Source organism: Python bivittatus, unplaced genomic scaffold (genome assembly GCF_059951505.1).
Source record: "Python bivittatus isolate LINGU-HERP-01145 unplaced genomic scaffold, Pbiv_v1 ctg000020_np1212, whole genome shotgun sequence".
Lineage (NCBI taxonomy): Eukaryota > Metazoa > Chordata > Lepidosauria > Squamata > Pythonidae > Python > Python bivittatus.
The window spans coordinates 16,343,486-16,368,256 of NW_028277030.1; the positions used below are offsets into that span (position 1 = coordinate 16,343,486).

At 43.2% G+C, this 24,771-nt stretch overlaps 1 protein-coding gene across 3 annotated transcripts in view; it reads left to right on the plus strand.

The window, feature by feature from the left end:
- The first annotated feature begins 1,649 nt into the window (after window positions 1-1,649).
- FGF18 (fibroblast growth factor 18) overlaps window positions 1,650-24,771 on the plus strand; it is a 117,790-nt gene continuing 94,668 nt past the window's right edge. Inside the window, exons 1-5 of one of the 3 annotated variants that reach the window (XM_088134996.1) lie at window positions 1,650-1,817; window positions 1,938-1,969; window positions 2,792-2,843; window positions 3,594-7,079; window positions 7,370-7,406. In XM_088134996.1, the coding sequence (XP_087991122.1) occupies window positions 7,045-7,079; window positions 7,370-7,406 (72 nt within the window). In that variant the 5' untranslated portion in view covers window positions 1,650-1,817; window positions 1,938-1,969; window positions 2,792-2,843; window positions 3,594-7,044. Of the gene's footprint in view, window positions 1,818-1,937; window positions 1,970-2,791; window positions 2,844-3,593; window positions 7,080-7,244; window positions 7,407-7,582; window positions 7,809-24,771 lie in introns of those variants that run through there. The other 2 variants (XM_088135003.1, XM_088135000.1) reach the window with 2 other exon arrangements.

The following is a 24,771-nucleotide window of genomic DNA, read 5'->3' on the forward strand; positions in this document are numbered from 1 at the left end:
GCTGTGTACAAGTACAGTGATACAAGTAATGCTTTCTAGCCCGCATTAGCACAAGGGTTTTCACAAGTTGATACATTCCACAGTTTTACATCTGAAAATTATTTTATCACTACTCCTTTTAAATAGTTGTATATTTGTGGGAAATTAAATACCAGCTATTTCTTTCTAAATTACCTGAATGGCTGGTACCAAATACATTTTAGTGCTAATGCTGTTATCATCACCTCCCGAAAATAAGACTTAATTCTAGAATGTGTCTTTGTCATTGTTTGTTAAAAAAACATGCATCTTTTAACCATATATCCTTATATTGACTCTTGGCCCATGTATTTATTATCACCTGCATCAATAGTCTACAGCTATTCCTGATGTGGGATCTACCTTTAGCTCAACCAGGCTTTATTAATTATAGATGTATATGGTGGTATGATGAATACATAAGAATACTTTGAGAGGATATTGATTCCTACCTCTTCTTTTGTGATATTGAGCCACAGGCCATGGATGATGTACAACCACAGCCTGCCTCAATTTAGTGCATTCCAGATGTTGGGGGTGGGGGCTACAATTCACAGAATTTCTAGTCAGTGTGCTAGCTGGACATTCTGAAAGTTATAATCCCAATATAGTTGGAGGGACCAGGGCGGAGAAGGTTAAACTACAATGACGGTAAGATTTATGAATGGTTTTTAAAATGCCTGTTTGTTGTGCTTATTTTTGTTTTTTAGAACAAGTGCATATTCTTGTTTTAACTGACCTTTTTGCATCCTGCAGGCCTCCATTATAATCAGTCTATATGCGATGCATGTACTTTGTTTTTGTAAATATAGAATATATTTATCTTTAAAAAGACTTTTCCGTTCCAAAAGACGTAAACAAATGTAACCTAGTTTTTTCCCATATTTTAGATTCTGAGCCATAAACCTTTGCCCTCAGTGCAAATGTCTTCAAATTTGGCTCTCGCATAAGAGCTGCTGGTTCAAAAAGAAGAGACTGGACCTTTTCCTTCATCTCAAATAGCACAGGCAGGTTATTTGCTCCAAAATACTATTTTCACCCTCATTACTTGACCACTAGATGGCAAGCGAAGTGTTTGAAAACTCTTTCAGACTGGCAACTGGTGGGAAACAGCTGGGATGTGGGAAAATTCCTTTGACTTTTTTTTTTTTTTACTTTACTCGTGAAAACATGGGGGGGGGGGGAAGAGGCTCAGACATAAATAATCTCCCAGTGTGGCAGAAGCAGCAATAAGAAAAAAATAGCTTTGTAAAGCTATCATCATGCTAGTTGTACATAAGTAGGTATGTATTTTTTTCTACATTCCTGTGCCATTTTCCCTACACATGCTAACATGGCTTACATTGGTAAAATATATAAAAACAAAACTTTTATTAAATAAGTAATGCAGATTCACATCAAAGCAGAATAAAATTGCATAAAAATGGAAAACAGCCTTATCAAAATCCAACTAAGAAATAGGCACCAAAGCCAGATGTAGAAGGAAGACCCTGTAATGGGAGTTCATTCTGTAGATATTGCCAATGTTTACACATTGATAGTACTGACACAAGGACCTGCCTTGATCAGTTGGACTAACAAGGTATTGAAAAACCCTTTTGAACTTACACACGTCTCCTTTCCCCAGGACACCTACAGCTTAATGTTGGTCTGGTTCTTCTGTAAGAAAATTGTCCTCAGAGCATCTGGGTACTATGTTCTCATCCACTGATTTTGCCAATCAGCACAGCCTGCTGGCCAATCCAGCTGTTTGAAGATGGCATGGCCCAGTGTTCAGCAGGGTGTCCAACAAATTCAAGGTATCTCTTGAAGAAATGCAGGTTAAAGAGATTATTATTTTCTGAAACAAGCAACTCATAGTGTTCTCTCCTTGGCTTGACTTCATAATGAGCTTAAGGTGCTTTTTTGTCTGCTTGTAGATGGAAAATGCTTCCTGCGTCGCTTCTCAGAGGTAAATGTGTGGCACTCCTTGCAGCTATCTCCTTCCTTTCCCTTTCTCACACATTGGATTTGTCAATCTTTGTCTGAATTGTATCATCCAAACCAACTAAATTAACTCTATGCATTCTTCACTTGCAATCTGAAGTGGTATTGTTTAGACAGGTTGATGGACTTACTGAGATTAGATTGCAGGTGCCCTTCAGACTGTCACAAGGCATAACTTTCTTTCCAACATTACTGGCTTTTCTCCCCACATACATCCTGATTTCCTTTTTGTAACCATGCTTCCTTGTAAGAAATCAACATTTTTCATGACAGCCCTTTACAGTGAAGTTTTTTTTCTCTCATCCCTTGTACAATAATTTCTATTTAGAAACCAGGCGTTGCAATCATAATTTTCTTCATTGCATGAGATCCATTGATATTTGTGGAATTACAGACAATTGCTATAGTGGCAATGAAACTACTTCCTCTTATTCAGTAACACATAGCCCATTTTTATAATTCTCTTTTAATTTATTTATGCTTGGATTTTTGTTCTGCTTATATCAGCATTTTTCAAACTTGACAAACTTGGCATGCTGGCTGGGGAATCCTGGGAGTTGAAATCCACACATCTTAAAGTTGCTAAGTTTGAAAAACACTGGTTTATATAGACTATATAGATATATTGTGCTGTCCTATACATTCCTATGTAGGAAGGTCCATATAGTTTTAAGGGAAGGTGGTATCACTGCAGTTCTCTTCCTCTCCCCTCCCCTCAAGCTATTTCTCCCTATTGGTCATGCTAACTTTTCCCAACTTGGTAACCTCCAGATGTGTTGCATTTCAGTTCCCAGATGTCTGATACTCAAGGAGCTGGAAGCCCAACACATCTGGAGGAGGTATGAATGGGGAAGCTTGATTTATGCTATTTCCCTATTATATGTCAGTGTGGCCAAACTAAAACTGGCACTCTTTCAGTGTGAAATCTCCCCATTTCACTCCATAAACACAAAGACCTTTTTGCAATCCCGGGCACTGCCTTAAGCTTCTTATTGTTAACCTATTCTGTGTTCTTCCTTCAACTGTGGCGCTAGAGTAGCTCATGTACATTTCTGCCCTCAGCAGGAACTCATCCATACTTTCTTAATATGCCATGAATACCTTAATAACCACAATTTTTGACACACATCCCATCTTTGCCTGACAGTGTTATAAAAGGGGGCAGGGGCTAGGAACATAAAACCTGAAGTTTTGATTGCTTTAAAGCTGGCTACCTTGAATATCTTGGCCTGCTGTGATATCTGTACATGTTTCCAAAAGTCCAGGAATGAGATGCTCAAACATGCTTTTTAGTGTCAGTGTCTAAAAGCACACCAATGTATTTCCCACACACATATTACATGAAGACATACATCCTTGCAACTTTCTACAATCCAGAAAGGATGAAATTTGGTTTAAATGCAACTGGGATGATTCATGTCATCGTTTTTATCAAGACTTACAGTGAATCAGAATCCATAGGCAATCGAGGGTGGGGGTGGGGGGGAGGAAGGATGTGATGGCCGCGGTGGGGTTCATTTCTTGTGAAAAAAAGTGCTTGTGTAACTCCAAAAAAGCATGTATTTCAGTTCCCCCCCCTTTTTTTACAGATAGAAGTCTGAATTTAGCCTGAAAGACCACAAGAAGCCCAAATCAAGGATATGAATCCAGGTTTATCCAAACACTATCCATACACTGTATAACATTGATTGATAATTGTATCAGCAATTCCACTCAGATGCTTCTAGCCAACAGCCATCATTTTGGTATATTGGATTTAATGTTGGGCAAATGCACATTTTAAAATCTTCCTAATTTAGCTGAAAAAGTTGAATAGTCCTCTTAATGTATAGGATTAGGCTGGGAGAGGGGGTGCAGAGGGGGAGACAGAGGCAGAAATCTTAATCTGGCCCTAAGGAAGTTACTCCCTTAAATAAGGGATAGGTAACCTTTTGAACTTACTTAATATTTTTGGATAGCTGACACCCACAGAGGATAGGCTCACATCATACATAAAGGTGGGGCTAATTTTATATTTCTTTTAACAGAGATATGCCCATTTTAGGGCATACTAAAAGTGTTTGATACCTCAAAATGGTAGGAAACTCTGGTATCTGTCCTCAGCAATCTTGATCAGGGGATTTCCACAAAGGGTTAGGATTAGGGTCACAGGTTATCCAATGCTGCTATGGATATAGGCAAAAACAACTTGCTGTTGTTAAAATCCATTGAGAGATGGCTATACTTCATTAATGGACAATGCCATTTCTGGTCAGGGAAGGGGAGTGAAGAAGGCAGAAGGAAGGAGATTACACAGAGCTGGATTTCGTATGGTGCCTGCTGTTAAAGATGACCTGGTCTGAGACTTCTAATTTCTAGGTGAGCTGAAAAAATCTAGGCAAATGCAAAGCTTCCTCTTGAGTGCATAGTACACCCACAGAGGCAGCAGGCAAAAGGAATTGTGATTTCCAGCTGAAGCAAGGTCCCTTGGGATCAGACACCGAGGGTCCCTTCTGCTCAGATCTCCTCTTCCCTTTTTGACTGAGATTGGGTCTCCTTCCCAACTTCATAAACCAATCTTAAAAGGCTCTCCATCCAAGAAAAAACAGGGGCTCTCTTTCAGGTTCCTGGTTCTACAACTTTTGGCTTGGGCTCCAACATAGGTGAAGTCAGGAGTCCCTTCTCATGGCCATGCAGCTGCTCTCTTTCATTCAATAGTTTCCTCTTAAAGGGTGAAGTTGTTTAGGCTTTTACTGCTCCTAGTTGTCCTTTACAGTGGTTCCAGGACCCCACTCAATAAAATGAGGAGGTGAACTGTCCTCCCAACATAGCAGAGCTCGTTTACCACATCTTGTTACTGAAAGAACTCCTCTTGGGTCAGAGTATTTGTCAAGCTCTTACTTGCAATTTACATTCATACCAGACCATCCTGGCAACTCTGGTGTTCTCCTCACCCTGGCCCTATCTTGTACCCAACCTAGGATTTAAACAGTCGTAGGTCAATCCCTCTTGTTCCAGAACAACTAATCTTTCCTGCTTAAACTGATTGGGTCCTGCCAGACAGAGTGAAACCTCATAGTGCTTTACTACCCCTTCTGGGGAAGGCAAGGCCAGATCAGTGGTGTGTCTTAGGAAGGTAATGAGCTTTCTCCCATAGGTCACTGGAAGGGTGTGTGTACAAGCCACATGGATCGATCATTGGCCTGAAAGCATTGGCACCCAACAGCGATGACAAGGCATTTGGTTAGCACGGAGGATCACAGGATGGAAGCCACCATCCAGACAACCTAATTTATGGTGGCCATTCTTTCTATTGACTTGGGGCCACCTATCTGTGCCAAAACTATAGCAACATGACATTTGCTCTCCTCATTGCCGATCCCTATTCCTGCCTTGACTGCCTTGGTTCTCAGGGTCATTCTAGTCAACTGACTTCTTCCCAAGATAGTGAGTGACATGAGGCTGTCCTTGGACAGTGTTGGAATAAAGGGGGAAAAGCTATTTAACACCAGTCTGGCTAAGGACGACTTAAGCCTGTCTCAATTATGGACTAGGAATGAGATGAAGGCAACACCCCAGGGACATAGCAAAAAATCCCAGTGTTGCCGAGGCATGTTTGTGCTGTGGTTAGGGATAAGGGAGAACTGGGATGCTTTAATGGATGGTGCTTTAAACCGCAAGTAAGAAAAGATATTCATGATACACCAACCAATTCCAAGATGGCAGGCTGGAAAGACCACAGACCTACATACCACAGACCTATAACATTTCTCCCCTGCAGCCTGTGTCCTCCTCTTTTTGATCCTGGATTCCGAAGTGCACTGCTACTGTAGACAGGGCCTCGGAATAGGGGAGATCAGACAGACCGAAAGTTTCCAACTACTCCAACAACACCTTTTCAGTTGGGATGACATATTTCTGGGAGGCCCACAAGTCGTGAGGGTAGGGAGGCGACTTCCCGTGCGCCGCCGCCCCCTCCTGCTTTTGGAGGGATAGACTGCCTCGGAACATGGCCGCTCGAGCCGGGCAAACAGCCCTGCTGGAGAGCTCTCTCCCCTTCCAACCTCCCTGCCTCGGTCTCGCCTGTCAGCCGCCCGCTCCTCCGCACCAGAAGACGGGCGCCTTGGCTACGCTCGCTTTGTCCCCGGATTGCTGCGGTCGCCGCTGGCTGCCCAGGTGGAGGCTCCACGCCCGCCACGGGACTGGAGGGAGGCGGGGGCCGGCAGCCAGCTGGCTTCCCGATTGTCCCTCGCCTCCAGCAAGTGCAGCAGCAGCCAGCACCTCCCTTCGCTGGCCGAGGATGCGCGCTCTCTCGCGCGGTGGGGAGGATGTTGAGAGAAGACAAGAGGGAGACTAAGGCGGAGAAGGCGCTGGATCGGCGGCGGGACGAGGCTGGTCGCCCCATTCGGGTTGTCCTCGGCCGAGCAAGCCCTCGCCCCTTCCTCTTCGATGCCCTCGCCAGGAACCTGCCCGTCGCCGCCGCCCTGCGCTGGTCGGAGGCTGCGCTCGATCAGGAGGAGAGGCGGGGAGACAGCCAGAGAGCCCTCTGGGATCCGAGAGCCATCCTTGAGCGCCAAAGCACAGGCTGGTTGCAGGGCTGCTCTTTGGTCTGGGCAGCAGCCGGATCCAAGAAAGAGCCGGGGAAGAATAGGCTGAGAAGGGGGGAGGCGCGACCGGGGGGAGGCTTGTTTGCTGACGATCGGAAGTTACTGACAATCAAGCAGGACCTTCACCGCTCCAGAGATCGAGCGCGAGAGAGGGAGTGAGACACACGCACACCCGCGCGCACGCACACACACATCCATCCCCAAAGCAGGAGGAGGAGGAGAGAGCGGGGGGGGGGAGAAGAGGAGAGCTGATGTCTAAGGGAGTCATTCGGTGGAGGCAAAGCAGGCAGGCTTTCAACTTCTCCTCACTGCTGCTCAGCGCCAAGCGAGATCGCTGGAAAGCGGCGGAGCTTCACGGAGCAGGACCCTTCCCATGGCCAGCCTGCGGCGGGGGATTTGACGCCGTTCACTTGAAGCCACTTGACCATCCCCCGCCGCTCCACCTCACTCAGCGATGTCTTATTCCCCGCTCTCCGCCTGCACTTGCCTGTAAGGATGGTGGCATCTCCCCCCTCTCTCCCCGGCGCGCGCGCCTGCCTGCCTTTGCTTTCTCAAAGTCCCGGTTTGGGTGGTTTGGATCTGTTGCGGCGGCTGGGGGGGAAGGGGGGGCGGGCGGCGGCGGTTTTCCCCTGAGAAAAACAAAGCGGTCCGGCTCTGACGATATTACTCGCGACCGTTATAAACAAAGCCACGCCGCGTGGGTCTGGTTGTCTTTTTCCGAAGTTTAACCGTTTCACCTCGTCCTCTGATCTTTTGTTTTTTCGCTCCTTTCTCCCCAGATGGTTCCATTACCTGCTGCTCTGCATCCAAGTCCAGGTAAGCGCCCTGACTCCCCTCCTCTCCTCTGACTCTCCCCCCCTTTCGTCCCTCTGGGGTGCCGGCGTGGACTTGGGGCATAGCCCGGGGAGGCACCTTTAATAGAGGGCTACCGCTCCCATGTAAGCTCCTGGGCGTTTTTATAGTCTGGTTTATTCTGCTGATCTCCTCTCCAGTAAAACCGGCGGATAATCACTTGCTCTGCAAAGCGGCGCCTCTCGCTCTCCGAACTTTTCCGTTCGGCGAGCGCTGGAGCCGCAGCGTGAACCAAAGGACCGTCAGCGTTTTCCTCGAGTCCACTCCGCCCGGCGCCCTTCCCACACGGCTGCCGTTGCCTCGTGGACGGCAGGAGCCTTTGCAGTAGCGAATGCTTCTGTGGAGGGCCTGAGACTGGCTAATGAGGTGAGAGGGAAAAGTTAACCGCTGCAAAAGGTTGTGGACGGTGCGGGCAGGAGCTTCTGTGCTGGGAGCCCGAGAGAGAGGGGGGCGTGTGGCTGCGGCTTTGATCAGGAGCTCACACTTAAAATCGCCAGTTTCTTCCTTAAAGAGTGGGGCGGCGGAAAGCGGGGGGGGGGAGGGGGGCAGAGGCCGACAATAGAATCGGATGGGCCAAGCCCCCCCCTTTCTTAAGAAACCAGCCCGGAAGCGGGGGGGGGGAGTATAGATTGGAAAAGGAACTTAGAAAGGCCGGTGTTACTCCCCGCGTATCTCTACCTGTCGTACGATGCTTGATACAAGGGAGGGACGTGACGTGAGGGGGGGGGGAAGTACAGTGGTGGGTACTGTAGTTTGGTGGAGTCGACCCCATTTTTTTCCAGGATACTCTAAAGAGGCGTTTTTAGCTGTGCTTTCTTTTGTTAAGCGAGGGTGTGCGTGAGGGGGAGAAGTCTTTTCCGCAGCTAGAAACTGGGGTAAACGCAACACGTGCGAGCAGAGCAGCTCCGCCCCACCCCACCCCGCCTCGCCTCGCCTCGCCTCGCCTCGCCTCGCCTCGCGATCTGGACTATTCCGGAGTTGGCAGAGCAGGTGCCTTGCGCGCCTGGAGGCCTGCCCCAGCCGCCTTGCGTCGCTGCTTCCCGCGCGCCGCTAAGGAGCCCCGATGCGGCGGGAACTGAAGGCTCTGCCGGGCGCACCTTCCCCGTTCGCTGCTCCGGCGTCCGTCGCGCCCGGAATGCACCTGTTTGCCAGCCTTTCTGTTGCGGTCTTTTCGCGTTGGGAAGGAGCTGATCCCGTCCACACGGATTCAACTCGGGGAAATCTGAGCCACCTCGCGAGCCGGAAAGCGGCGCCGTAGCCTTACCTTCCTGGAAAAAAACCCGATCCAGTTACAGTACGAAAAAACAACACGGGAACGGGACTCTGAAGGGAAGTGAGAGCTAGAGCGAGAGCAAAAGCAGCAGAAAGCGACTCTCGGAGCTTGGCTGGAAATGAGTTTGCGGTTGGAAGGAAAGGCGTTTGCGCGCGGCAAATGGGCGCACTTGGCAGGGGGAGGAAAAGAAGGAGCCGCCCCCCTTTTTTTCCTTCTTCTCGTTTTAATTTGTGCGGTAACTGAAGTTAATCCTCCCTCCTCCTTCGCCAACTTTATCAGACCCCTCCCTCTCTTGTCCACTCGTTGCTTTTAGTGAATCAGAAGGCTTTTGGCTGGTTGCCTGCAAAGCACTTGCTAAAATCTGATCTCTTACTTCAGCAGGAGCCTTAAAAAACTTGGGAAGTTATTGGCATTTATACAGTTGGAGCTCTCAAGCTTTCCAAAGTAATAAAATAATGAGAGGGGGGAGGGGGGGGGAAGAAACTCTCTGAACTTTCCTACTATTAGAACCATACTTTATTTAGTGCTGATTATGCAACATTCCGCGCGCAGGAGATCTGACAGGCGGATTTACTCTGAAGGAATGAAAAGTCAGCCTCCCTGTCTTTTCCTTCTCTCTTCCCTTCCTCTGAGGACAGAGCAATGAAGGAGGATTGGGGAAGGCCCAGGTTAAAATCCTATTAGACCTCAAAACCCCTCCCCAGGTGGGGGGGGAGGGCTTTGAACCAATCCCTGTCTCTCAACTTAACCTACCTCAAAGGGCTGCTGGGAAGACACATTTGGCCCAGGAGAACTTCTACTGCTTGGTTCCTGCAGCATAGGTGGGATGTAAATGCAGCCAAGAACCAAAAAAAAAAAAAAAAAAATTAGAAGAACAGCCAGGGCCCCAAAGCAGCCCTGACAGTGATCAGGGTTCAGCCTGAGGCTGTTCTGAGCTGCATGGTCAGCCTTAGGTTAAGGAGGTGGTGGTGGTGGGAGACAAAGGGAATAAGCCAGGATCCTTGTGCAAAAGTTGAGTGTTGAGGCAGGACCTGGGAGGTCTAACTCTTGGGATGGACTGTATTGTCAATCAAACAAATAACTGTAATGTGAGAAATTGGTTCCCCACATTCTTCTCCTTCCTATCTTGTCTTTTAATAGAGGCCCACTATTATGGCTATTACTGTACAAAGCCAAAACATTTGATTAGTTTTACTTGGAAGCTTTGAAATTCAGTGTGGACAGTCTTAATGAGATGATGAAAACACAATCTCAGGCTGGTAGTTGTGTTTTTGTTTTTTAATTGCCCACTTCGCAGTCTGGCCTTTCTGGATTGATTTGAGCTGGATGACTAGTTTGGAGGTTGAAGGAGAGATTGAGGTGGATTTTGACTACAGTGATTATTTTGAGTAAGGTTAGATTAGATTTGATTATTTTGAGTAAGGGTGACATGACATTAAGACTACATTTAGTCTTAGATCTGTTTAGATTTATTTCAGGAACGTTAAATAGTTGCTTTTGTTTTAAAATGCCCATGTTGTATTAATACAGATTGTTTCCCAAATTGTTTAAACTACTTTCAAAGTAGTTCCCACCAAATCATAGGAATTACACCAGGGAAGCAAATTTAAGTGTTTAAGGAAAGGATTTTATCCATTGATTGCATATTACTTGGTAGTTTACTGGTCACCAGTTAACCTTACTTTTCCAGCTTGTTAAGTGTTATTTGATTCAATCTTGGTCGCGACTAGGGTTTTTCCACTTAAATTGAAAGACCCCTGCTCTATGGAACAATCTACCTCCCGAGGTGCGGTGTACCCTCACTCTCATGGCCCTTAGGAAAGGTGTGAAATTCTGGCTATGCCAGAAGGCCTGGGGGCCAGATGGGGGCTCGCATCAGTGGAAGTGGCTTGTGGGGTAATTGATTTTACCCCCATCATCTTGAATGCTTTTAGTATTTATGTATAGGGTTTGTTTTATAGTGGATTTTTATGGATTGAGTAATTTAATTATTTATGGGGTATTTTATTGTTTACAGGCTTTTGATTTTTAATTGTGAGCTGCCCAGAGTCACCCATTGGGGGAGATAGGTGGCATACAAATTTAATAATAAAATAAACAAATAAATAAATAAAGACGGCTCGGGTAACTCCAACATTTTACAATGGATCCAATCCATAGGAATTTCCCCACTGCCCTCCATCTATGTCACTTGAAATGAATGAAAAATATAATATAGTGGATCAGCTCTAGTAATTGCTGCCTGTGCTACATGGAAAAAATGGAGAAATTTAGTTGATGGTGGTGGTGATGATGATGATTTTCAGAGTGGAAAGTAGCCTTGCTTGATATGGCCAAACATCAGTATACTTGGGAACTGGATGTAGTTGGGAGGAAGAAGAAGGAAGGAAGTAGAATAGTTTCAAAACAGGAAGGGAAAAAAAAGAGAAGTGAGATGGTTAGGCCAGAATCAACTATGTCTGCTTGCAAAGAATGAGGATGGTGTCCTTCCCACATGAATATTGTGGTAGTCTACTATTGTCTTTCTAACAGCAGCCAGCACGATGTTTATAGGTTTCCAAAGACAGGCAAGGAAGATGCAGGCTGGATTCTTACATTACGCTAAGCTATCATGTGGTTTGTTTAGTTTTAGCTTGACATAAGTATTGTGTGAAGCCAGCTATTCGACTTTGTAAAGCATGGTTTCTGTTTTGTGAACCCAGCCAACTGTGGTTTATTTATTGGCTGGGTTATGCAAACTGGCAGCTCTTAAACTGTGATGTCATTATGCACTAATCTTCTTAAGCCATCACTGGGATTACATTTCCATTATCTGAAATGGCTCTCTGAATGGTTTCATGATCAATAACTAGAGATGGGAAAGTATGCTACACATGCTGCACAGAGGCTTTTATCCATCTAGACTTTGGTAAAGCCAAGAAGTTTTAAAGAGGGACTGCATGTATAATAGGTACCTACAGCTCTCCAAGGGGGGGGGGGGAAGATTGAGAACCAGACTGTTGCATTGGTTAAGACTATATGATTGAGACTGGAAGTCCCTGGTTCAAATGTCTGCTCAGCCCTAAAAAATAGTTGAGTGATCATCAACTCTCAGTTTAATTTACCTCCCTGGTTTGGTGTCATGATAAAAGGTATGTGTGTGTGGGCATAAAACATCCGATGCCAGGATGGGGCAGGATGAATTTGTGTGGTTTGGAGATGATGGCTGTGTATTGCTTCAAATAAGAGGTGGCACTGAGGTAGTAACCTCTTGATGATGATGATCTGTCTAAGACTTACGTCTTAGAGCACCTATAATAAAACAGGTCTTTTGCCTTAGATTAGCCTTTCTTATTCTGGTGTCTTCCAGATATACTGGATTTGCATCATTCCCTGGGTGGTGGGAGTTATAATCCAACACTTTAGCTTATCCAGTCTGGAAAGCATCAGTTTGGCAAGAGCAGATTAAATTGAGCACAAGAGCCACAAGGATCTGCTTCTCAGCCATGGTTTTGGTATCTTTTTGTGAGATTTTCACAGCTATCAAATATTCTTTTTGGCTCAGCTGTTAGTCAGGTGTCAGTCAGCTAAGTCTTACTGTAGTTGTATGCTAGAAGTTCACTATCAGACTTTTCTCCACACTTGGCAGGCCTTTCAGCTTCAGGGAGGGGGGCACTTGTATAGTTTATTTTGGAGGTTTGTGAGAGATATTTTTGCTTGCCACCTTGATGTATTGGGTGAAATCCAGCACTTCCCATTCAATAAAATGCATACAACCACTGGAATAGATTCCTCTTTGTCTCTGAAGACTTTTCTGCACATCCCCCCCCCCACCCAATGAGGAGATTGAGGAACCTTTCAAAGCAAATTTGAAAGAAGTAGAAATAAGGGGTGTTGGATATATCCTCATGCTCCTTCTTCTTTGGCATGTTGCAGAGCTGAAGAGTACTGCAAAGTTTGGTGGTCAAGTGGCCAAGAAATTTAATTTGTTTCTGTTGGCTAAAATTGCTCTGACATTTGGCGATCTAGCAGTAAAGCTATGTTGCCAGTACTATTAATGATCTGCTGGACTTGGGAAATTTAAGCACCTAGATTTTTCTTTTCTTCTTTTAAATGAATGTTTCCATCAGTCCATGCAAGCTTGGAAGTAAATGCCAAATTCATGGAAATGTCCTTTGGGGCTAGTTTGAGAACAAACAGTAATACTTGACTTGGCAGTAGTGAGGCTTCAACTGAAATATGGCGATGAGTTGGGTCACCACATTTTATGAGTGCTGTGGAAAGATTAAAGAAGGCACAGAGCTGAAGGAAAATGCAAAGACTTCAATATGTGAGATAACAGCGAGGTTGGAATAGGCATGTGTGGAGGTCAGCCTCTTCTGGAAGTTCTGCAGGTGAAGAGAGAATTATGCTATCAGGCAGAGACACGCACGGAATTATCTTGGAGCTGTTTCCCTCTCTTATGCTTTTGCATGCGCTGTGCCTGTGATTTCCTACCTCTCCAATCCACAACAGCATCTGGAGTAATAAGAGAATGCAGTGATTCTGCTGCCGTGGTTTTATGTGGACTGAGAGAAACTCTCTCGTTTCTGTTAAGACTGTATGGTGGATCCACTGTAGCTAAGGGGCAGTTTCTACCTGAGCTTGCTGTGTTGCTGTTTGCTGTTCCAGGGGCTACAGACCGTGTGCTGTGTGAAAGCTTGCATTTATTTATTGTATTTATATAGACTCCCCCCCCACCCAATGAGGAGGTTGAGGAACCTTTCAAAGCAAATTTGAGAGAAGTAGAAATAAGGGGTGTTGGATATACCCTCATGCTCCTTCTTCTTTGGCATGTTGCAGAGCTGAAGAGTACTGCAAAGTTTGGTGGTCTCAAACTCAAAATTTTTTAATTTGTCAGTGCTCTGGATGCAGGTCTTATGAAAGTACAGCGAGCGACTTGAGTTTTCAGGCAATGGAGCAATTAAAAACAGTGCCTACACATCCAAGCCCTCGAATAACTGAACAGCTGCACACGGGACAGAGCTGAGTATGAGTGAGCACAGATCAGTTTGTCTTTCTGGACCCTTTGGGACTTCTGAATGTCAGGATTGGCCAAAGTCATCTTCTGTTAAGTCATTTGAATTGTTTACAAGAGCAAAGAGCTATTTCCAGATACACGCAGCAAGAGATTGTTCTGTGGGGAATAAAAAAATGCTGTTGGGTTTATGTGTCTGAAAGAACAGCAGAGGAACCCCAACACTGCAAAACAGAGTCTGAATGATAGGACACTGTGAGTGGCTCTTGCTTTTGCTGGACATGTTTCTGGCCGAGCTAGATTTGATGCATGGCCAGAAATTCCAGCCATTCAGCAGCAGAGACTCTGTGGGTGTGCATGTATGTGAGCCATGGGTGTACATGCACCTGTATGCTCATGATCTTGCCCCACATGTTAGCATTTCTGAGAGGTTCAAAAGTAAATATGGAGAAGTTTCACTATTCCCTTTGCAGTCACAGCAAGTAGTGTGGCATGATGGCTGATATGGAATATCTTATTACAATGGTAGATAAAGAATAATCCTAGTTTTGTAGCCTCAGAATATTAGATACATTTCTTATACTTTCTTTTGGGCATCTGCTCAACACTCCATTTTTATATCAGGAAAGATTTATTAGGAAGACAATTGAATGTGTGCAGCAGAACCAGTTTTCCAGTTTTCCCTTGAGCTTGGAAAAGTAATTACATATTGGCAGATTTTAAAACACTAATGAGGAAATGCAACCAGACAAGCAAAAAGAAACCACAACCCATTACACAAATTAAATACTTCAGCAGCAGTTAAGGTTACTGCGTGGTAATAATTGTTTTTCTTTCTCCCCTTTTATTGCTTAGTAGAGATTAACACATATCATTGATAACATTTTGGTGTCCTCTATTTGACATGTGTTTAACCAGGGCAATTCTATGCATATCTGTTGAGAAGTGAACCTCATTGAGTCCAAAGGGTTCACACCCTGGCAGATGTGTCTTGGATTGTAAGGTTAATAATAAGCTTGAACCTGGTATTGTTATTGGTATGGATGAAGTGGATCCTGCATTAGATGGCCAGCTGCTGAACCAGTGTAGGCGCCTGGCTGATGGAGCTCCATAGTGATCAAACATGGGAATGGAACAGAGTCAGTTAATATAATCTTAAATCTTCCCCTTGCATATATCTTTGCACTGTGGTTGGTTTCTGAACATAATTCAAAATATTGCTGTTTACCTTTGAAACCCTTACATAGCTTGGGAACATCTGATTATTTAAAAGAACATCTCCTGGATGGAATTTCCTCAACCCCACTACAAAAAAGCCCTGTTTCTAGTGCCCATCTCAGCTACTGTTGGATGAGATCAGAGTCCCTGCTTTGCATGCTCTGTGACTGCGCAAATAGGAATTAAGGTGAAATCAACATCACAGGAAAGAATTATGTAGCCCAGTCCTGAGACAGCAGTGAGCCTCACCACACAGGTTTGGTGTCTAAATCATGAGAATAATGCTCAAATTGCAATTTAGAAAATGAAAAAGGCACCAGGTCCTAATAGGGATTATTTTTTAAAATGTCAAATGTTGGATTTGTTTCTGAGGGTGAGGTAAACATGTTATAGAGAACAGCCTAAGCAATGGAATTTCATGTTGAATCAGTTGCCATCCACTAGAGATGGATACAAATTCAGACTTGCACCTATTATTTATTTGCTGTCTTTGGTAATAACCCTAAGTGCTTTCATCTAGAGAATACCACAGCAATTTGGGGATTTGGAAATGTTTGGAAGTTTAAAGATTTAAAGATTGGGTGTTTAATAGGCCAACCTTGTAAGAATAAGCAATACATCCAAGATAAATAGAATAAGAGCTCACTTCCCATTCATTTCAGTATTTAAAGATATAACAGCTTATTACTTACCTCTTTTGAGGTATGTCTTCAGGTTGATTCTCTCAATTCTGAACGGATGTAATCAACCTGAAGACATACTGACAAAAATATGTAAGGTCTTGTTACGTGATAATCTTTAACAAAAGAAATTGGTTAACTTTTTAAAATTCTCATTCTACTGGCATTTTAGCTTCTATCAACAGAAAGATTTTGTCGTGAGTTTTATGTTTGTGCTGGTCACTGACCGTAATAAAGATTGATTGGACTGGATTTACATCAACTGAGAGATGGGTGTTTCTGACGAGGTTTTCATTGGGGAAATTATTTGCCTTTTTCATGGAATTTTATAAGGGGTCCAGATGTCTTCCAGGTGTAATTTTTCCCTTCCCCATCCTTCCATCTCTTCTCTTCTCTTTTCTTGGTACTGCTGGGAGCCATTCATATGGAAGAACCGGAAGTTGTTTGGAAGCATTTATCCTTTAAGAAGTCCTTCTAAAAAAGGTTCTTAAAAACAATGGTATAGATTCACTAAAATGTTCTGTTTGGCCCAGTATAAAATCTGTTTCAGTACAACTGCCTTTATATATGCCAGTACTGAAATTAATGGAAAGTAATAGAGATACATTATAGGAATAATTTATGAAATGTTTTTCCCAATTTATAATGAAAGTAAAGATGGCTTTTCCACAAATGGCACATATAGGTTCAGGGACAACTGCATCATTTCCTAACTGGCCTATAGGAGTCAGTCTTCAAATAAATATTTAATGGCAAATGTTGTGGTGGTTGCAAACATCCCAAAAAGGAACCTTCCCCAGGAGCACCCAGTTGCTCAGTAAAAACATGAGATAAACACAGAACCAGGAACGTGGATGAGTCTAGTGCAGCTATGGGATGAAAGCTAGCCCAGACCCGTTTATGTTAGTAAATAGTCATTATGTTTGAATTGCCAGGAAAAAAGGCATAGCAATGCTTGGAGCTGAAGGTTTTAATAACAGCAATCGTAATGGAATGGGGTGCATTTCAGTTCCTAAGGATAAGCAGCTGAACTCTGATGTAGCTGGTGGGATGGTCTCCAGTCTTGCTTTGTTCTTACTGTGAAGCCCTGGACATTCCCCCTCCCAGCCTTGCCCTTGTCTTCAGAAGATTGTCTTCTCTTGCCGTGAACTTCCCTAGCCGTGCCGCTCCTAAATCCCAATACCAGACTGCCACCACGTTGATTAGTGGCAGCAGCCATAAAGGCCTATTGTGTGCTCATTTGTTCCACCACAAGCCCATGCGTGATGAATATTGTCCTGGGTTCCTAGCTGGCCAGGTGCAACCACCCAAATTCATGGGGGCTGCTCTAGCCTACCTGATGGGCTCTCTCCCCCAGCAAAGGCAGGAGATTGGACATCTAAAGAATGGCAGGCTGTCTGAGGCTGCCCAACAGTTTCCTTATTGGCATTCAAAGGCATCACCTTAGGATGGAGAGCAACATAAAAGGAAAGAGGAAGGGCCCAGCTTAGGCTGTCATGGTCTGAGTATTTTTCTTTGTGAGAGGGCCTTCCAGTGATCAGAGTCTGGGTGGAGGTGGGAGGTCTGGGAAAGGGCTGCCTACTTTTCTCAGGAAGGAGGGTCCCAATTTTCAGGACTCCAGAAGCAAATCCCACTTTGGCTTTTATTATCACAGCGGTTTCCCCCCACTTTCCCACACTTCCTCCCCCCATACATTAAAAGTGTTCTTTTGTGGCTGGGCAAGGCCCCTCCAGAGTTTTCACAATGAAAATCTCAGACATGACTCTGTGCAGGAATATCAAACCAAAGGGAGAAAAATTAGAGATCAAGAAAGACAAACAAAATGAAACCAAATTATGGTTTATTGGTTCATTGGTCAAATGAATGAATGAATGGATAAATACATAGACTTTTCACTTCTCAGTTTGGTTTAGAGATTTCAAAAGGAAAGCATTAGAGCCTCTATGTAAAAGAAAAAAAAAAAGGAAAGAAAAACCTTTCAGAAGAACTGGATATATTATCTTACATTAAAATTTCTGATGACTAGAATGAAAATACAAGGAAGCCACAGAATATTCAGTATTCCTTCATCATTATTAAACAGTTACATTTGCTTCATTTGTTCGCGGAAACAACTGATTAGAAAGAGAAACTCAAACTCAGCAAAAGCAATAAACAACCTTGTAGTTTCCTGAAAGCCTAATGTATGGTTAAGGCATAATACATTTTCCTGAACTCCAGTCCACTTCATCAAATATACTTACAAAAAATATTTTGAAGATTCACAATAACACAGTTTTCGGGAAGGGGGACTCTAGAGCATTTGCTAACATTATAATAAACAATCTTCTGGCTTATATGGCAGAAAAAGCCAGATTATGTGCCTACAAATAAATCATGCAAACGTGCAGAAAGCAATCTTGTTCATTTGTAGCACTTTATTGGGGTTGAATGGGAATTTGTGAGACAGAGGTGAGGAGATCAGCCATGAAGTGAGCAGACACAAAAACGGAGCCAAAATTCCCTGTGTGCAACCGTGCATTCCTACTTGCACACAAAAAGAGTGGAGCCCGTTTCCCTCCCTTTCCCTCCTCCAGCGAGGTAAGATACTTCAGAGAATTCCCCAGTGACCACGAATGGCTGTTCTGGTGAAATGGGAGGACCATGGGAGAAAAAGAATCAACCTCAACCACTCTGTTTAGAAGTCCCCAGTATGTCTCTTTTAGATTCCTTAGGATAGGTCACTGAGCCATCGGGCTGCTGAAAGAATCACTAGGGTCATTTTCCTATTGCAGCATTGGCCAATGCAGCAACAGGGCTGGCATGAGTCCTCGGCAGGATCCATCTGCATGCAGGTGGCAGGGAAGGGGCTTCCTAATCAGTCAGAGCAACCAAAAAAAGGGTAATCAGTGGCCACTCTCCTGGCATAGAAAAGCAGGGGGTGGGCAGAAGTACAGTCCTTAACCTTACCTGATTCACTGCAGCTGAGTCTCACCTTGCTTCATGGTAATGCTGGTGACTTTGATTGCCACTTTGTCATTTTCTTCCTCTGCTCCCTGAACACATCCTCCCCAGATGATGGAAATGAGCAGGATTCCCTTTCTCTCCTGCCCAGACCTTGTTACTTCAAGAAAGGAAGGAGCCCTGTGAAAGGCAAGACTATGCCAAGCTTGACCCTATTACCTTATGGCAGTAGGGTAGACTTTGAGGATAAATGTCATGCCCTTTTCTGCTGTGCATGGGTGGGATTCCCCATTCATTTGAATAGAAGGGGACAGCCCTCTTGGGCATAATGGGTGCCTACTCTCTATGGTGGAAGCTGTGATAGTTCTGCAAATAAAAACTATCAGAGGATCTCATTGCATCCTAAAATGCTAAAATGATTTGTAGCATCTTGAATGAGGTGGGACACATCAATTTGTTGGCAGTGTTCTATAAAGGGCAGTAAATTATTTCAGTTAATGATACAAACTGTAACAATATTAAATACATTCCTCTAAGAAAACTATGAATACTAATATTTACAATGTGTGTTTATTAGATTTATATCCCGCTTTTCTTCCAAGAGCTCAGAGTGGCACAGATAGCACCCCATCCTCATATACTGTACTTCCCCACTACAACAACTATGAGGCAGGCTGGACTGAGAGAGAGCAAGTAACCGTAAATTGTCTAAGCTTCTATAGCTGAGGGTGGACTAGAATCTGGGTCTCCCTAGAAACACTCCAACACCCTAATCACTGTACCACATTAAGGAAATAATATCACTATCATTTAGCCCATGATAAGCCAGATCTCAGGGTCGTTACAAAGAAACAAGTATGGATAATTGACATTGCAGTGGCTAGAGGTAGAAGGGTTAATGAGGAAAAATTAGAGGAAATATAAAGACCTTCAAATAGAGGTCAAGAGAATGTGGAAAAAGAAAGTGGTGCCAATAGTGGTCGGTGCGCTTGGTGCCATACCAAAAGACCTGAAAAAGCACTTGGACACAATAGGAATGGACAGAATCTCAAGTCATCAACTACAAAAAGTTGTATTACTTGGAACGGCTCAGAACAACAGACAGATATTATAGACTGGTGGTTGGCTAGCTCTAGCTAACCATCTGGAAGAGTTCCCACTTCACATTAACTACTTGGCATATTTCGGATTTTGTAAATTTGGATGATTTAGGGTAAGCAAAGCTGTTCCCTCCAGGTTGGAAGGGCTTTGTTAATTGCTCTCTCCCCCTTTGTGTTACTATAGCTCACTGGTTTGGGAAGATTGGAAAAGCTTAATATAGTAGTCTGTATGTGAGGCAGCATTTTAAAAGAGGGAGCAATGAGTCAGTGGTGGTCTTCCATGATCGTAGAATCCAGGTGCAAAAAGTGTGGCCTGGGACTCATGTGACCTCCAGCATCACTTCTGTACCCGCCACCTCTAAGTGAATGATGCCAAAGATTTGCCCTTTTTCTTTTTGCATTTTTGATGAACTTTGGGGGTGTGGTGTGGTGGTGGTTAAGAGATAAAACCTTGCATATGCTTAAGACACCCATTTCACCCCTTAAAACTTCTGAGCCTCTTCCCCCAATGGGCACTGTTTTTCTACTTTTGGAGCACAGTTCCTCTATATGTTGCACAAAGACCACCAAGTCAACCAAAGTTAGGCACTACTGTCCTGGTGACCAATCTAGGAATTTCAACAGAAATTCAACAGAAATAGATTGATAATTCCTCAGGAAAAAAAGAGAAAAGGGAATACAGGTTTCCATAACATTTGCAAATGTAATTGTATAGATACACATTTAGGAATCATGAATAGACTTTACAAATTGACATGGTAATTTGTGTCAGTCTTATTTCTGATTTTGCAGTTCTATGTTGCAGTTCTTAATGGGGCTCACTTGGCTTAGCATGAATAGATCAGGCTGTATTTTTTATTGTACTTTGTGGCCAACGATGCTGTCAAAATCTTTCCTGGAATTTTCTTAAGATGTTCTTTTCCTGTGAAAGAGGCTACAATATTTCTCCTTCATTCTCAGGATGATTTAGAATTGGAAGAATGTAATTTAACTGTATTCTTGAGCTGATTTTATTATTGTTAGGTGGTAGAAAGTGCTGGTGTTGACTTGTGTTGTACACAGCTTCCCATTGTCCTGAAGACTTTCTGATCTGAAAAACCCCCCAAAGAAATACTTCCCTCATAGTCTCCTTGTGGGGTTTAATGGAAGTGTGGAAAGCCAGGGAGACAACAGACCTCCAAAAAGACGAATGTACAGTGAAAGACAAGACACAACCCCCCTACCCCCAACAAATGCCTCAACGATCTCATAACTCAGTTAAGGGTGAGAATCTACACTTAACCCATGAGAATTCTGAGAACTTCTTTGAAATTTTGTTTAAAAAAAAAAGAGAGAGAGAAGGAATAAAATGATTTCTTTTTCATCAAACTGAGTTAGAATGGTCAGGCAGTTTGGTTAAAGTCAACTCCAGAAAGAAGCAGGTTGCTTTGGAAGAATTTGGACAGTATCAGAGCTAAGGCAGAGTTTGACCAAATCATCTCAATGTATTTCTTTCATACCAGTCATTCACTTCTGTATTCAATCCATATTCATTTACCACTCATTCATTCTTGACCCTATCTCTTCTTGTCTTTACCATACATGCTTCTTAGGTAACCCATTCTCACTGCATTGAGTTTACTTTTTATTTCTCCTGACATATCCCAAACTCATTTTTCTATAACAAAATGGACTGAAGCATGCTCTTATACATAGCCATTTTTGGTTCTTCAACAAACAATCATTCATCACAACACACTACACGCTATTCATTTCCTTCCTACTAGCATTTATACATTTCTCAGTTCACCAGTTCTGTTCAAACTATTAAAGCAAATTGCTCCTTTCCAATATACTGTAAGTCAGTGAGAAAATATTCAAAGCATAAGGTTTACTCAGGTTGGGCACTGATGTCTGCCATAAGTGGTCTAAGTGAAATTGCATTCTTTTTCAAAAGCAGGTTCTGAATGGAATCTTGTATTTAAAATAAACTCCTAACTAAATATTCAAAAAAATTGTGTTAGCTTGTCAGTTATACTGTTGGGAGATACTGCTGAAGAAATGTGTGTTTTGGAATAGTTGAGGAAAATGGGTGATAATAAGATTCTTAACTAGCAAGGGCTATTCTTTTCAAATGCCTAATTCATGAAAGTTCTTCAGCAAAGACATTTTCCATACAAGCTTATCACATGCACCTGGCTATTTAAATATTCACATCTGCCCATTTGCACACTAAGCCTCACATCCCAAAAATCAGTGGCCTGGATGGGGCTTTCATTAATACACACATATTATCAACCTGTATTGATCATTCATGTATAGGTATATTTAAATATCACCAGTCAGGCACAGGAAGTTTACACAGATCAGGGTTCCCCCCCCCCCAACGGTTGTGTTTGTATAAATCTAGCTTAATATGTTGACCTAAAAGTAGTTTGTTTATTTATTTATTAAATTTCTCCCCGTCCATCTCCCCCCAATGGGGGACTCTGGGCGACTCACACAAAACATTAAAACCATAAATACATATAAATACATAAAACATCAACATTTAAAAAAACATTACTAAAAAAGAGGAAAAGGAGAGTCCAAGAAGATGAAGAATCTGGGGCTGAAGACAGCAGGCCTCTATGGGGCTAGCCATCCCCCTGCTTGAAGTATTCCCTCCCCACCCCAGGCCAAGTGGCAGAACCAGGTCTTCAAGGCCCTTTGGAAGGCCAGGAGTGAGGGGGCCAATCGCACCTCCGGGGGCAGAATGTTCCAAAGAGCGGGGGCTACCGCAGAGAAGGCCCGCCTTCTGGACCCCGCTAGATGGAGTTCTTTTACTGAGGGGGTCCGAAGCATGCCCTCTATGTGTGATACAGTTGACTTCTGTATAAATCCAGCCTAATAAGTGGATCTTAAAAGCAATTGGAAGCTAGATATGTCTTTTTACTAAGGAAAAGTATATTTTTTTTTCTAATGAAGTAGAATGAAAAAGTAGGATTTGGTTTAATGATTCAAAGCTCTATTACTATTTTCTTCTATAAAATTTTATGTATGTATGTATTTGTCCTAATGTGCCTTTTTAACTTACATACTAATCAGTCAAAACTTAAAACAATCTTCAAGAAGGTGATTGCGTTCATGGAGAATTCTCATTGGTATTTCTAAAGTAAACGCTCTATGAAAAGAATTCATGTAAAAGTATGCATCAAATATTCACTCTGGTGGGATTTGGATTAACATCACTTTTGCTGTACTGTAAGTTATGAAGTTAGACATAGCAATTATTTTCCCTTGGTTACATTACAACTTCAAGTTCTGTCAACTATTTAATAGCCTCATCAAATGCTGACTGGGCCTGTAGCCATATCTGGTGAAATTGCTTGAGCTATAATGCAGAAAACTTAGATCTTAAATCACTGGTGCAATCAAAGAGATAACAATATATGGAATTCCATTAGATCCAGTATCCCTCCTGTCAGCTGTCTGAGTAAATTTAATTATCTGCTGTAGGATTCTTATAAAATGAAACAGCTGCTAAAACAGAGATAGCTGTTAAATGGAAAAACAAAGATAAGTATCTTTATATGACAGATATGCAAGAACATAGCAGAATAACATCAACAAACCAGTTAACAAATTTCATTAGGTGTTATGCTTGGATTATGATTTGCCACGCAAGATATAAAGGGACAGAGGTCCTTTTGCTTGGCCTTATTCACTGAGGGTGTTGTACTACAGTACTGTCTATTACACAGCACAAGTTAGTATTGATCCTCTGTAAAATAAATTATGATTGATGTAATGCTGGTGCATGACCCTGTGGTCATGACCTCAGTTCGATTGTCAAGACTTCCTTTTAGGTGAGATCAGAATAACAAACAGTCCCACTGCAATCAATAGATTGAGAAACCCAATATTCTAACAAAAATGCATTGGTGTGTCCCAGTGACTTGTACAATGTTTAGACATGGATTCACATGCTGGCTGTGGATTATAGGAGTCGAACTCTGAGGTCTCTGGAGATCAACCCTAGATGGTTAAAATTAACTGTCAATAGAGTCAGTTTTGCTTGGGAGTCAAGCCCTGTGAGGCAGGTAAATTCAGGAAACAAGAACCACATAGGTTTATGAAAAGATTATGATAGCTAATAGAGTAAAGTACTGAATCTTGAAAGCCTGTTAAAGCAATTCTCCAGACTGACTTACAACTAGCATAACTAAGGTGGGGTTACTTTGAGTCTCTTTCTCATGCTTCCCTCCTCCCCTGCCCTGGGGTGGCTTGCACAGGGCCTGCAAGTCATTCCATCACAATAGGGTTAAAATATTGTGGGGGAAAAAAATGACCCACTGTGCATACTGATTGAGTCTTCTAAGAAAAAGAGTGGGAGGGATAGAGGTCCTGAAAAAGCAATAAGAACTCACTGCCAAAGCCTGGCAGCCCAGAACAAATCTCCCAAACACCACTTAGCTGCATACAGTCCCAGATTGATTGACTGATTGCACCATCAAGTCATTGATGACTGTTAGTGACCACATAGATAGATTTTCTCCATGGCGATCTGTCCCTAACTTGGTCCTTCAGCTCTTCCAATGATGCACTCATCACCACTGTAACTTGCTGCTGGCTGTCCTCTTCTTCTTTTTCTTTCTACTTTCCCCAGTATTAGAGACTTCTCCAGAGAGCTAGGTTTTTGCATAATGTATCCGAAGTAGGATAACTTGAGCCTGGTCATTTGTCCCTCAAGTGAGAACTCTCGGTTTATTTGTTCAGTGATCCATTTGTCTGTTTTCTTGTCTCTCCATGGTATTCTCAGGAGTCTTCTCCAACACCAAAGTTCAAAAGCGTCAATGCTTCTTCAAAGTCTGACTTTCGCTTCCATAGAGTGTCACAGAGAATACCATGGCTTGCACGATTCTGATCTTTGTAGGTATAGATGTATCACGACATTATAATATGTTTTCCAAGGCCTTCATGACTGCTCTACCGAGTGCTAGTCTGTGGCATATTTCTTGATTGCATGTTCCTTTACTGTTGATGGTTGATCCTAAAAGGCAGAAGTTATCCACCACTTCAGTATCTTCATTGTCAATTCTAAGGCTGGTTGTTTTATCTGTTGTCATTAGTTTGGTCATACAGTCACTGAGCCACCCCT